This window comes from Musa acuminata, chromosome BXJ2-2, assembly GCF_036884655.1.
Source record: "Musa acuminata AAA Group cultivar baxijiao chromosome BXJ2-2, Cavendish_Baxijiao_AAA, whole genome shotgun sequence".
Lineage (NCBI taxonomy): Eukaryota > Viridiplantae > Streptophyta > Magnoliopsida > Zingiberales > Musaceae > Musa > Musa acuminata.
Genome location: NC_088339.1, coordinates 29,658,110 through 29,671,957, shown reverse-complemented (window position 1 = coordinate 29,671,957; position 13,848 = coordinate 29,658,110). Strand labels below are relative to the sequence as shown.

Genomic DNA, 13,848 nt, shown 5'->3' with positions numbered 1-13,848 from the left:
CTTTGGATGGCAACATCCACTGTGAGTGAGAAACATCTTTGAACTTTCCTGGGACATTTTATACTCTCACTAGTTTAATCTGACAACAGTCATGTGAGCTCACTGCATTTGACAGATACTTGTCAGTGTCCCGAGCTCAGGTTAAAGTAATTAGGCCGCCGGACATGGGAGTCAACACTGTTCATATAGATATGGCTTCAGATAATGTTCTATCAGAAGTACTAATAATAATCCAAGTAGAAAAGGAAGTGTTTTTGACCTCTCTGGTAGTCTTTGGAGCAGTAGCCCAACACATGGCGACAGTGGAGAGGAAGGCCACTGAAGCTTTTAGCTTGTGGGGAAGGGGGCACCGAAGCAGGTCAGATCAACACATGAGGTAAGACCTGTCTATGTGCCCACCGTCTTCTGCGTACATTAGAATAATCACCAAACCATATTGGATTCTCCAACAGACGGTGTCAATTGCGCTGCATACAGAGCACTCTGCTCAATAAATTTGCCGGCCGAAGTAGGCCTTCCATCGCAGCACATTACCTTTCGTCGGTCATGGCTTCTCTTCTTCCTGGCTTCATCGTATTCTCTTTGCTTGCTGGTGTCCTCCATGGTCAGCTGTCGCCATCGTTCTACGCCACCACCTGCCCTAACCTGCAGACCATCGTGCGGTCGGTGATGGCCCAGGCCGTCAGCCAAGAGCCGCGTATGGGTGCGTCCATTCTCCGCCTCTTCTTCCATGACTGCTTCGTCAATGTACGTCCATTTCTCCATTAGCTCTCGTCTTGTTGCTTTCTATGGTGTGGTCACGTCTCGTCCGTCGCCATCTGAATGCTGGGATCAGGGCTGTGATGCGTCGATTCTGCTGGACGACACGGCGAACTTCACAGGCGAGAAGAACGCGGCGCCGAATGCGAACTCCGTCCGTGGCTACGAAGTCATCGACGCCATCAAAACCCGGGTGGAGGCGGCCTGCAACGCCACGGTCTCCTGCGCCGACATCGTCGCCCTCGCCGCTCGCGACGGCGTATACCTGGTCAGTACACCAATGTCCTCCCGAGAGTAGAGCGTGTTGCGGTGTTACATGGAAACTGCCGCTGCAGCTTGGGGGTCCGACGTGGGCGGTGCCGCTGGGCCGCAGGGACGCGAGGACGGCGAGCCAGGACGCGGCCAACTCCAACCTCCCGGGCCCATTCTCCAGCCTCGCCACGCTGATCTCCATGTTCGACGCCAAGGGCCTGAGCGCGCAGGACATGACGGCGCTCTCCGGCGCGCACACCATCGGGATGGCGCGCTGCGGCCTCTTCCGCTCCCGCATCTTCAACGACGCCAACGTGAACGCCAGCTTCGCCGCCGAGAGGAAGCTGACCTGCCCGGCGACGGGCGGCGACGGCAACCTGGCCCCCCTCGACGTGGCGACCCCCAACCTGTTCGACAGCAGCTTCTACAGGAACCTGGTGGCGGCGCGGGGCCTACTTCACTCGGACCAGGAGCTCTACAACGGCGGGTCTCAGGACGCACTGGTGCGCAACTACAGCGTCAACGCCACGGCGTTCGCCAGCGACTTCTCGAGCGCGATGGTGAAGCTGGGATACCTCAGTCCTCTCACCGGGAAAAATGGCGAGATCAGGTTGAACTGCAGAAAGGCGAACTGATATGATGCAGTAGTCACTGTTCTTTCACGTAGCGAGGAGACAATTATAAGATCTATTTCTTCAACAAAAATCAAGAATAAGTTCTCGTCGCTGATGGTAAGAGGAACGATAACTATTGACCGAATGATTCTGTACGGTTGTCAACCTTATCATCTACTGATCGTATCAGTAGTCGTTCGCACTGTGATCGACCCTAAGCTAAGATGACAACATTGAAGGAGAAGCGTCTCCTACCGCACGGCACAAATAGAGTGGCAGCTTCATGCCGACGGTAGTAATAGCATGGTTGGAGGTGAAGAAAACAGAGCAACTTCCGGAATGCTTAGCTTAGCCTCACTGGTACGTGAGACAGCTCGGATCGATGTCAGTCTGGCATACAGAAAGGGATTGGCCTGCACAATGATCACATGCACGTCCTTTTCGATGCCTCACGGGCAGGTCACTGTCATGACAACTCGCTCATCCGTGTCCCAAACTCCATGGCTACTATAGGCCAAAGTTTACTCGGCTGTCACACCGATTTCTGCACTGTGGAATAGAGTCCGTGGCAAATGAGAAGCTCAACCCGATGTTGACCGTGAAGAAGACGAGAAGAGGGAACGTGTTGACTGTGTACCCGTGAGTGGCTACTTCGAGTTCGACTGCTGTGCATGGGAGCGCGACAATTAAAGCAGGCTTGCGTGCCTTGGCTTGTGAATGAGCAGCTCTATCGGAGGTGATGAGTAATCAAACAGTAATCGTCCCTATTGAACGTTTGAACAGGTGATGACTTAAGTTACTAAGTTGATAGATCTATTATTATTAATTTAAGCTTAAATATTTTTGAATTAACAGTTCAAACTGAAAAAAGTTAATGGATAAATTATTCTATTGATATAAATTATGATAAAATGATATCAGAAACAATCTAATATCGGATGACTAATTTAATCCTAAGTTGACTTGTTAGACTTTTACTGTCAACTTTGACTTAAAATATTTAAAATTAATGGTTTAGACTCAACAGAGCTAATGAGTAAATTATCTATTAATCCGAAACATGATAGAATAGTATTAGAATCCACTTAGCATTTGACTAATGGATTAGGAGGTAGGAGTCATGTTGTAACATGGAACCACTAATGGGGTGACTCTCAAATACATTATAATAAGGTTTGATTCTATATCCTTCACGAGATCGTAAATCTCTAAATAAAAAAGATTATAGCATTTTGATCTAACCTAAATTAGAAGCAAGAGATGAGCTACATGAACTTATATGGATATAGTATTATTAACATGAGGGTAAATATTTTTTTATAAATTATGATCGATAATTTAATAGATTAATTATTTTATTAAAATAAAATTTCTCTCCACATTCTTTAATTTTTAAAATCATCATTTCCTTGAACTATTCTATTTTGTTAAATAAATCGTGCATCATTTCACAAATACATTTTAGATTATAACTCATCGTCAAAATAATTTGTTGTGCTCCATAAAATATAGCAATATGTTAAATATGTTAGCGAACCTTTACGTCATGATTAAGGTGTCAATACAATTTGGTCCAATCCTAGATACGCAATGTCGTCCACACGGATGCTCGAGGGGTGGAGACTAACGTCGAGTCTTGTTGAGTTTGAGAATCTTCTACCAAACACGGTCTTCTCTCTTGGTGAGAGACTTACTTCTTCATCGTCGGGTTCCTGTACACGGGTTGAGGTCAAGAGATAGATTTCCCAACCTGATTCCTCCGAAGCTTAGGTTAGTGGTGTGTGGATAAATGGGTCGAATGTTTGATGTACCTTCCCCAGCATCGATCAGGGGGTTATCTTTTATACCTTCGAAAGAGGGTTGGTCGTACAAAATCAATTAATGGTGATCGACTCCTTGGGCGGTCGACTTGTACCTATCGTGTGAGCGCCGACTGACCCGCACGGTGTCGTTCCAAGCTTTTTGGAGCGACTCTGTGTTATGCAGCATCGTCTCATACGACCTCGGACAGCATGAGACAGGCGATCGTCCGACTCGAGTCCGGGGTGCCACGTCGACGCGACACCATATTAACCCTAAGACTTCATATCGATGCTGACATGACTGCTAACGATCGCAAGAGTGACACCAGAGTATCTATATTCTGGACCTATTCCACAATTTAGTCTCTTGCAAGTATATCTATCCCACGTGGAAGTAAAATTTTTTGTGCTTTATGACGTAAAATTTTTTGTGCTTTATGACGTTGGATTTTGATCACCTATAATAGATCAGGATAGTCTCTTGTCCACCTGTTAGAAACGAAAAAGCGAAGGTATAGTCAAACCGGAGAGGAAGAAGAGAGAGACACTGCCCGCATTCTATTTGTCCATGGGAGCTGTACATGTTCTGCAGGTGAAACCGTAAGTTCCCGAGGCGGGTCTCTAACACTGCATGCAACAGTAGATTGATTCCTCGCTAGCAAGAAAGATCTAAATCTTCTTATTACTTCTTGCTGCAGAAAGGTACCCTGTTCTCGTTCTTTACCGGCAGTGGACACCCCCAACCAAAGCCCAGACGATTCCTTCACGTAAGAACCCACCACCTCCGTCGGTGGGGAAGATGCGTCATCCACCAAACAAACACGTCTACATGCATGTCCTCCAACTTTGCTGACATACTCAATCCCATGAATACTTACTTCACGGTAAAAATCTAAGCTGCTGAAGTTGATCGGACATCTCACTATCTTTACCGATTCCGTTCCGATTTGAATCGAACCATGATCAGAATTAATCGAATCAACGAATCTGAAATTAAATTATATGGATCCATGCTAAAGAAGGACACATATGAGATTAAAGAAAGAGCATCCAGCTAAGAAGAGTCCTTCGGATGCATTCCGATTCGTGTTCACAGTGGATAATAGAGCAACACTTGACCAGCCACCAAACCGAGTGGCCCTCACTACTGTTATGTTTGGTGCACCTCGATCGATCTCATCACAACAGCCTATATAAAAAACCATGGTGACACCTTCATCACACCTACTCTAATCTTCCAAATGGTACAATGATTGATCCCCACAAAGTGTTACCAAGAGATTTCCACCCTCCCATCCCCCCCACCCAACGATAGAGTCCAAATGCCATGGAGTGGGCATGGGAGAGTGTCGGCGTCACCGCACGCATCTTGAAGCGAGCAGGGCTCGTGTCTCCCTGCTTTATGATCGCGAAGAGCTCCATTTCCACCATCCAAAGATCGTAACGCGAAGGTTAGGTCCGATGTTGCTGTCGAGAGGAGGATCATATGGTGTATTAGGCCAATTATTGGCATTCGCCCACCGCTCCTGGTCACATCAACCCTAGGGTATTCACGACGAGAAGACGAACCATGCAAAGAACACACACTGTCGCAAGAGAACTATATATAGCTTTGCCAACGGAAAGCCTATCTCATTGCATCTTCACAGATTTAGGCTTCGCTTCGATCATGGCTTCGTACCGCTCCGCCTTCCTTGCGGTAGCTACCGTCTGTTTGGTGGCTTGCAGCGTACGTGCGCAGTTGTCACCCACATTCTACGACTGGACCTGTCCCAGCCTGCGGAGCATCGTACGGTCGGCGATGACCCAGGCCGTCGGCCAGGACCCTACGATGGGCGCCTCCATGCTCCGCCTCTTCTTCCACGACTGCTTCGTCAACGTGAGGCATCGATTGCTTCTCCATGCTTTAGATGGATAAGTTTGTCTGCTTGACTTCTTAGTTAGATTGCTTCCTGTTCGATGTCGGTAAGATTAGTTCCAAACTTCAGTTGATCGAAAGATTTAGGGAATGAACGGTCGGGATGTGGTAGTTGGAAGGTTCTAATTCCCTGCGGTGTCGGAAAGGAAACGTCCATCGGACAGCTAATGATTTGATCGCATAAGCTTCTTTACAGCCTGGAGTGTCCCAATGGGTGAAAAGAAGAATTAGCACAGGGGAATTCTTTGTCGATGGTGGATGTTTCGTTGACCAGCGTATTTGACCTTTTCCTCAGGGCTGCGACGCATCCGTCCTCCTCGATGACACACAAGCCATGGCCGGCGAGAAGAACGCGCCGCCGAACCGCAACTCCCTCCGCGGCTACGAAGTCATCGACTCCATCAAGGCCCAGGTCGAAGCGAGTTGCAGAGCGGTGGTGTCGTGCGCCGACATCCTCGCCCTCGCCGCCCGCGACGGGGTTACCTTGGTCGGCCTCATGCTATCCATTCCATAACAGTGCATTGGACACGTGAAACTGATGGGCTTTCCGCATGCAGCTCGGTGGACCAAGTTGGGTGGTGGCGTTGGGCCGCCGGGACGCGAGGACGGCGAGCATTTCCGCGGCCGTCGCTAACCTCCCGCCCGCCTCCGCCAGCGCCTACACCCTGATGTCGACGTTCGCGGCCAAGGGCCTCGACATGCGCGACCTGACCGCGCTCTCCGGCGCTCACACCGTCGGCAGCGCCCGCTGCAGCAACTTCCGCCCCCACGTCTACAACGACAGCAACATCGACCCGGGCTTCGCGTGGCTCCGGAGGCAGACTTGCCAGGCCGTCGGCGGCGACGCCACGATGGCCCCGCTGGATTCCACCAGCCCCACCCGGTTCGACAACAGCTACTTCCAGAACCTGATGGGCCGGAGGGGGCTGCTGCACTCCGACCAGGAGCTCTTCAACAACGGGCCAGCGGACTGGCTGGTGCAGCTCTACAGCTCCAACGCGACGGCATTTGCCACGGACTTCGCGGCATCCATGGTGAAGATGGGAAACATCAGCCCACTGACGGGATATCTCGGGGAGATCAGATTGAACTGCCGGAGGACGAACTGAAGGATTCTTTGCATTCTGCAGTAGTACTATTTGTGGATAGAGTTGCTCGGTTCTATTTGTTCTTTGCTATCATTGCTCACCCATATATATTTGCTACCATTGTTCGTGAATCAAGCAAGAATAGGAAGAGATCACTCGTATGAATAATCCACCAAGCAATGCAAGATGAGTTTCCACTAACATTCTTCTCCTTCTTCTTCTCTTTGGGAGTGGATGATGGTCGGTGCTACTTTGGATTCCTCATAATGGAGAATGTGCACTCGGTGGTGTGGTCTTGCAGTGGCAGATGAGAACGACAAGCATGCGCATATATGTTGTTCTTTATTGCCTGTCAACGTAAAATATGTCCTCCTCATGGTGTTCCTCGAAACTTCATGCACTATAGAATATTTATCATATCACCTATGATGTAAACACATTAATAATATATATATATAGGTATGTTAAAAGCCCTTGCATTCATAATTGTGGCAACACTATATGCGACATGCATGTGAAAGGGCATCTCAATTATAAAGGAAACATAGCAACGTGACGCTAGATTTGTGTTGGTACATTGCATGTGCACCTCCACCCTCTACAATCACACCATTCCCATAAACAAATGACAAGCTTAAGCTTTGCACCTGTTTGCCATGGCTAAGAGGTCGTATTTTTAGTGTGCAAACACGAATAATATATAACAAGTAGGGTATATTTTTTGTCACCGACTTGACTTGCACTTAGGTGTATGCCCAACCTGATATAGATGAAAGATTCTCCTCCTTACCACACATTGATGGCTGCTATCCTTCTTGATCCGATGACAACGAATCATGCTTCTCGTTTGTTGTTGTATGTAGTCATAGGAAATGGACCATTCCTATCTCGTTTCCCCTCCCTCTCGGGTAGTCTTACACCATCTCTCCACTGGATGGATGGATTTGTCCGGCCTACTACTTTTGAAGACTAATTTGACCTGTTTTGGAAAAGAGACTGATCCAACCTCACTGCCTCGATCAACCTCAAGAACAAACTCGCTGTCACGCCATCCTCCATCAACACAACAAAAACTAAAAAGTTTCAGATCAGTTGTTTCACGTATAACTTTGTTATTTATTTAAGATTAATTCATATAAAAAAATCATTGATGTCTTGATCGGTTGGACGTGATCCGAACTATTAAGCTCCTAGAGTGTCACTTAGGCAAAGATCGATGTTGGATTAGGCTTTTCAATCTAATCCTTCCTATGCAATTAGTAATCTCAATTTCAAGTTTGATTGCTCCAAAAAAAGGTACTTTTATTTTTATATTAAATGTAAGTTTTTAGATTATCTTTCTCCGCATAAATGATGAAAAGGAATCTATTAATTATTTTTATCATCATAAATGACAAGAAGAAAACTTATAATTGACTTACTTATCATGAATGACGATAGTTGATAGTATATTTGCTTGTAATTAATTCCTCCTCACCATCTTCTCCATTATGCAAAGGTTTCCCAAACGTAGCATGAAGGTCCATGTGGTCCTGGCGTTCTAATGCCCTTCTTTTGAACACTGTTGGTGGCCTCAATTCTGCACCAAATCTATTGATTGTGGTTGCGCGTAATCAATGGGGATTAAAGTTTTCATTTACTGCTGCTTAATTATATCTGAACAATTTGATGGCAGCAATGTTTGAAGCCATGCAAGCGGGTGCAGTACTATATATATCCGGCCGTCTCGGGACGCTCTTCCCATCTCCAACTCGAGCTTCCTGTTGATCAACCATGGCCGCCGCGTTCTGCCGTGACAGAGTGCTCGTCTTCTGCTTCCTTGCTCTGCTTGCCTGCGCCGCCGATGGACAGTTGTCGCCGACGTTCTACAGCTCTACGTGCCCCAATCTGCAGAGCATCGTGCGGTCGGCCATGACTCAGGCCGTCAACAAGGAGGGGAGGATGGCCGCGTCCATCCTCCGGTTGTTCTTCCACGACTGCTTTGTCAGTGTATGCGTCGTCTCTCTCCTCTTCCTTCTTATCTGTCACAGAGATACCATGGAAATGCTTCTGCCAACGCAATCCGTCTCTTTGTTTGTGATCGTTTGGTCTATGAAGAAAGATATGAACAGAGTACGCCCAGTAATTTCTTGCGATAGAGATTCTTAATGGTGATTTGTGGCGTGCCGTCGCCAGATTGAGTTAGCTGTCATGGTTTATTGAGCTCAACTCGAAGTACATCTTGATTGGCATCCTTTTGTCCTTCTTTAGTTTTGACCACTGTCAAAGTGTGTCGATCGACTCTGTTCTCTACACTCCACTGTGCTATGATCTCAGTGACATCATAAACTGTTCGATCTTTTGACCTGATCCATTTGGATGTCATATTTTGTTCTCTCGATCGCTTTCTCAGGGCTGTGACGGATCGATTCTTCTGGATGACACATCTACCTTCACCGGCGAGAAGAACGCGGGCCCGAACGTCAACTCCGTCCGCGGCTTTGAAGTCATCGATACCATCAAATCCAACGTCGAGACCGCGTGCAAAGCCACTGTGTCGTGCGCTGACATCCTCGCGCTCGCCGCGCGTGACGGTGTTGTGCTGGTGAGTACCGCGACCCCTGCGCTTCCCCAAGAATGGAAGAATTACTTGTGTAAATGTATCGTGATGGAAACACCGGCTCATCGTCAAGCTGTCGCATCAATGATGAGAAGACAATAGTGTTAATGACGGCGATGGCGATGGATGTGAGATGTTCACTGATGACTGCGGTAAATGTTCCTTGCAGCTCGGGGGACCAACATGGACCGTGCAACTGGGACGCAGGGACGCCACCACCGCCAGCCAAAGCTCGGCCAACAGCAACCTCCCCAGCCCCGGCTCCAGCCTCTCCCAGCTCATCTCATCGTTCTCCTCCAAGGGCCTGAGCGCCCGCGACATGACCGCGCTCTCCGGCGCCCACACCATCGGCCAAGCCCGCTGCACCACCTTCCGCTCCCACATCTACAACGACGCCAACGTCGACGCCAGCTTCGCGTCGACCCATAAGCATACCTGCCCCGCCTCCGGCGGCGACAGCAACCTGGCCCCGCTCGACCTCAAGACGCCCACCACCTTCGACAACCGGTACTACCAGATCCTGGTGGTCCGGCGGGGCCTGCTGCACTCGGACCAGGAGCTCTTCAACAACGGGTCTCAGGACTCGCTGGTCCGCCAGTACAGCACCAACGCGGCGGCCTTCAGCTGCGACTTCGCGGCGGCCATGGTGAAGATGGGAAACATCAGCCCGCTCACAGGGACCAAGGGGGAGATCAGGTTGAACTGCAGGAAGGTCAACAACTAATGTGACGTGGCGTACGTAGATGGCCTAACTATACGTACATGAGCACGATTATCCAAGTGTGTATTCACCATTACAGGTAATAACGCTCGTTGTGTGTTGGGGAATAATAATAAAGAAAACAACATGCATCACATGAGATCTCAACTACAGCTTTCTTGCGCGGATGCTCCGCATGATCCATGGCACACATCTTGATGCAGCGATTGACGTTGACCGCTTCCATGCGGTTACCAATTGCGGCAGGTTTGACTTGGTCAACCGAGTTAACGTTCCGAATCCGGAAGTGGATTGCATCATCAGTGCACTAAATTCAACCATGTTTTACCACGAAAACGTCCAATCCATTTCGAGTCAACATTTGCGTGCGTGATGGTAGATGAATGTGACCATCGACTTGGTCGATGACGTTATCGAGAACCATATTGCTTGCTGCTTCATGTAATCTGTTAAGAGCCGTTATCGACTCCGACCAAATCGACGTGACTTGTTCACATCGGGCTCACGGATCGAAATCGAATCACGGTTTGGGCTAATGGGCAAGCGGTTCCAAAAGCGTTCGCGTCTCTCACACGAACGTTAGACCGTTGATATCATTTTGACGGTTCCTTAGCCCTCTTTAAGATCCGCCCGTGTATAGTGACTTAAGTCGTGTGGAGAATCATGACTGCGGCCGAGGATTGTGTGAGATTAATTCTATAATTTATCGTATATATAAAAAAATATTATGGCTTCCATCTTTCGTACAGAAAACTAATCATATGCGATGCACTTGTAACATGAAATTTGCCGGTCTCCAACATGTGGTATAGAATATAAAACCCTGCATTTAGGAGAGACAGGTCATGTCCACTGAGCACCGTAGAAGAACATCCCTGACCATCAGTAGACTCCAGCTATTTGACGAACACTAAAGCTAACATGTTCCTGCCTGCTACCTCGTGAAATTTCAAAGCATAAATGATAGTTTGATTATATTATTAATACTATTATTTTCTCACCGACATGTTTAGCACCTCACTCACCCTTTGTCTTATTACCCAATTCAAGGAAGAGCTGCAGCCTTCAATGCAATGATGCATGAAGACAATGTTAGATCGAACCAGTTAGGCACCTCTATCGACTGTTTGAATAGTTTGCATAAGAATCCAAGACTACTCCATCACTCTCTAAGTCGGGTGGAAGAAGGCTGTCATGCATATCGCAGCTCGTCACGGGCATCCATACAAGAGTTCTGCCAGTCAAAGCATGTAGAGTCAACGATGTGGGCCCCGATCCGTCCCGCACATGCATGCAGATTCGTTTACGTAGTCAAAGAAGAAGGCTGCTCTTCTTGATGCTCGTCCAGTTGTTAGTTGTCTCCATGCAATCATGCCATAAACTATATGATGTGGCCAACTCCGCAGCACACATAGTACTAGCCAAATTGAACCCTCATGCTTCGAACACGTTCGATTCCACAGAGAGTGGCGTGAAGGCAGCTGTGTGTGACCATCGAGGTTAGCATTTGCTGACTCTTAACACTTAGCTAATTGGATGGCGAGTACATGTGACATGCAGGTCTTTGCGCAGCCATGTTTGAATTCCACGTACCCTTGATATTTGAGAGCCATGCAAACACGGTGACTGCTATATATACCTTGCCATGGAGAGGCTTTCTTCTCACCTCAGCTTAGGCTTCCTTTGGCGGTTCACTTGGGTGGTATCAGGTTGTCCGTCGATCACCCATGGCTGTGTCCTCTGAGAGAATCGCCATCGTCTTCTGCCTTGCTCTACTTGTCTGCATTGCCGACGGGCAGCTTTCGCCGATGTTCTACAGAAAGACATGTCCCAACCTGCAGACCGTGGTGCGGTCGGCCATGACGCAGGCCGTCAATAACGAGCCGAGGATGGGCGCCTCCATCCTCCGGATGTTCTTCCATGATTGCTTCGTCAACGTAGGGCGACGCCTTTCTTGCATTGCATGGTTTCCGATGTGCTGTTTGAGGTTCTGAATATTGGAGTTCTCGCAGGGCTGCGACGGGTCGATCCTTCTTGATGACACGGCGACGTTCACCGGAGAGAAGAATGCGGGACCGAATGCCAACTCTGTGCGTGGCTACGATGTGATCGACACCATCAAATCCAACGTGGAAGCAGCCTGCCCTGGCATCGTCTCGTGCGCCGATATCGTCGCACTTGCCGCCCGCGACGGCGTAGTTTTGGTCAGTAGCGCATCCCTTCTCTCTCGCTCTCTGTTCTTCTCTGTTTCTCTCTGTCTTTCTTAGCTGATAAACGAAACGATCTCTTTCAGCTTGGAGGGCCATCGTGGACGGTGAAACTGGGACGCAGGGACGCGACCACAGCCAGCCAAAGCGCGGCCAACACCAACCTCCCGGCCCCCGGCTCCAGCCTCTCCCAGCTGAAGACGGCCTTCGCCAACAAGAACCTGAACGCGCGGGACCTCACCGCGCTCTCCGGCGCCCACACCATCGGCCAGGCCCGCTGCGTCAACTTCCGCTCCCACATCTACAACGACGCCAACATCGACGCCAGCTTCGCGTCGCAGACCCAGCAGAACTGCCCGTCCTCCGGCGGCGACAACACCCTGGCGCCGCTCGACCTGCAGACACCCACCGCCTTCGACAACGCGTACTATCAGAACCTGGTGGCGCAGAAGGGCCTCCTCCACTCGGACCAGGAACTCTTCAACAACGGCACTCAGGACGCGCTGGTCCGGCAGTACAGCACCAACGCCGCAGCCTTTTCGAGGGACTTCGCGGCGGCCATGGTGAAGATGGGAAACATCAGCCCGTTGACGGGAAGCCAGGGAGAGATTAGGTTGGATTGCAAGAAGGTGAACTGACACACCATGTGCCAATAAAAACCCCAAGGGTTTAATAACAACTTCTATCATGCATCGTTATCGAGCGTATCTGCAAGCTTCAAACATGTATTCGCTAAGTCTATCGACTCATCTAATCCAGGTTTGATTACCCCTTAGTTATATTTGTTGATGAATCGAAGCAGATCGGTAGACCCTCAAGTCCAGTTTACAACATCTATCTAAGCATATACTTAATTGACATTTTTATATCCTCCAACATCTCGTTACAGATAAACATCAACATGACGACACTAATTGAAGGCCCAAGTGCTGTCCTAGTTGACTGAAGGAGGCTATTGGGTTAAAGAACTCACAGGCCCTTTTTGAGGCTAAATCATCGGACAGATTTATCTTATGAGCTGATCCACTAAAAAGGACAAGAATTGCTATTGTGTCTTTAGGAAATATGACGGAAGTTAATTGATAAATATAATAAATGGACATCTTGGAAAAAAAAAATTCAAAAATGGCATATCAAATATTTATTATATAAGAATATCATGAGAATGAAAAAAAAATCATAAATATGTATCATATACATCTCCTCTTTTGTTATACTAAATTAAAGATTTCAAACTAATTTAATCTCCGTAGCTGTATAATGATTATAGTCTTCTAGAATATGTTTATGTAGGAAAGTCTTGCAGAGAACATAGTGCTCATTTCGAATACCGACTAAGGTATAACTATGAAGCACGAAATGCCATGGACCTTCATGCTGCATGGAGAATCCACTTCCTGCGTACACATATGTCGTTTCCATCGAAAGCTTATCCTCTTGTCTGCACATATCTTGTGCGTTACAGAAGGGTCATGAAACCATGAAGCAAATCAAGGCTGCTGAGACCACCGAGGCAGTGGCGTCACTCTGTAATAGAGAAACTTGGGATCCCAAGGTACATCAATGGTGGCTCCACTGCAGAAAGGTTTAGATTACTGAAACCTAGCTTACCAGCTCCAGCTTAAACAATAAGACATGATCCGTCATCCACGCTGCTCAACAAAGAACCCACGCCACAGACTCTGACCACATCTGACCTACTATTACAGTACATCTAGAACTGACAACTCACATCACGTTGGTGCATGGGCCATGGAGCTTTCTGCCGTGGGAGGACACTGCAGCCAGGAGACACATTTCATGCATCATCATGCCCTTCCTTTGCCAGAAGACAAGCTCAATCATTGCATGCATTTTAGGTGTTACCAGACTTGGGAAGGGTAAAAGC

General features: G+C 48.2%; 2 protein-coding genes across 3 annotated transcripts; both read left to right on the top strand.

Moving 5' to 3' along the window:
• Positions 1–164: 164 nt before the first annotated feature.
• Positions 165–6,634, top strand: LOC135586109 (peroxidase P7-like). The gene is made up of 5 exons (XM_065096561.1): positions 165–376; positions 453–747; positions 836–1,027; positions 1,095–1,637; positions 6,035–6,634. The coding sequence occupies exons 1-5, from the start codon at positions 165–167 to the stop codon at positions 6,452–6,454; spliced, it is 1,662 nt and encodes a 553-aa protein (XP_064952633.1). The 3' UTR covers positions 6,455–6,634.
• Positions 6,635–8,168: 1,534 nt separating this feature from the next.
• Positions 8,169–12,735, top strand: LOC103975462 (peroxidase P7). Of its 2 annotated transcripts, XM_009390427.3 has the most exons (4): positions 8,169–8,422; positions 8,826–9,017; positions 9,202–9,744; positions 12,179–12,735. In XM_009390427.3, the coding sequence occupies exons 1-4, from the start codon at positions 8,207–8,209 to the stop codon at positions 12,596–12,598; spliced, it is 1,371 nt and encodes a 456-aa protein (XP_009388702.2). In that variant the 5' UTR covers positions 8,169–8,206; the 3' UTR covers positions 12,599–12,735. The 2 variants fall into 2 exon arrangements, with proteins under 2 accessions (XP_009388702.2, XP_018678130.2); XM_018822585.2 differs by lacking the exons at positions 8,169–8,422; positions 8,826–9,017; positions 9,202–9,744 and adding exons at positions 11,407–11,690; positions 11,766–11,957 and having other exon boundaries at positions 12,047–12,735.
• Positions 12,736–13,848: the final 1,113 nt, after the last annotated feature.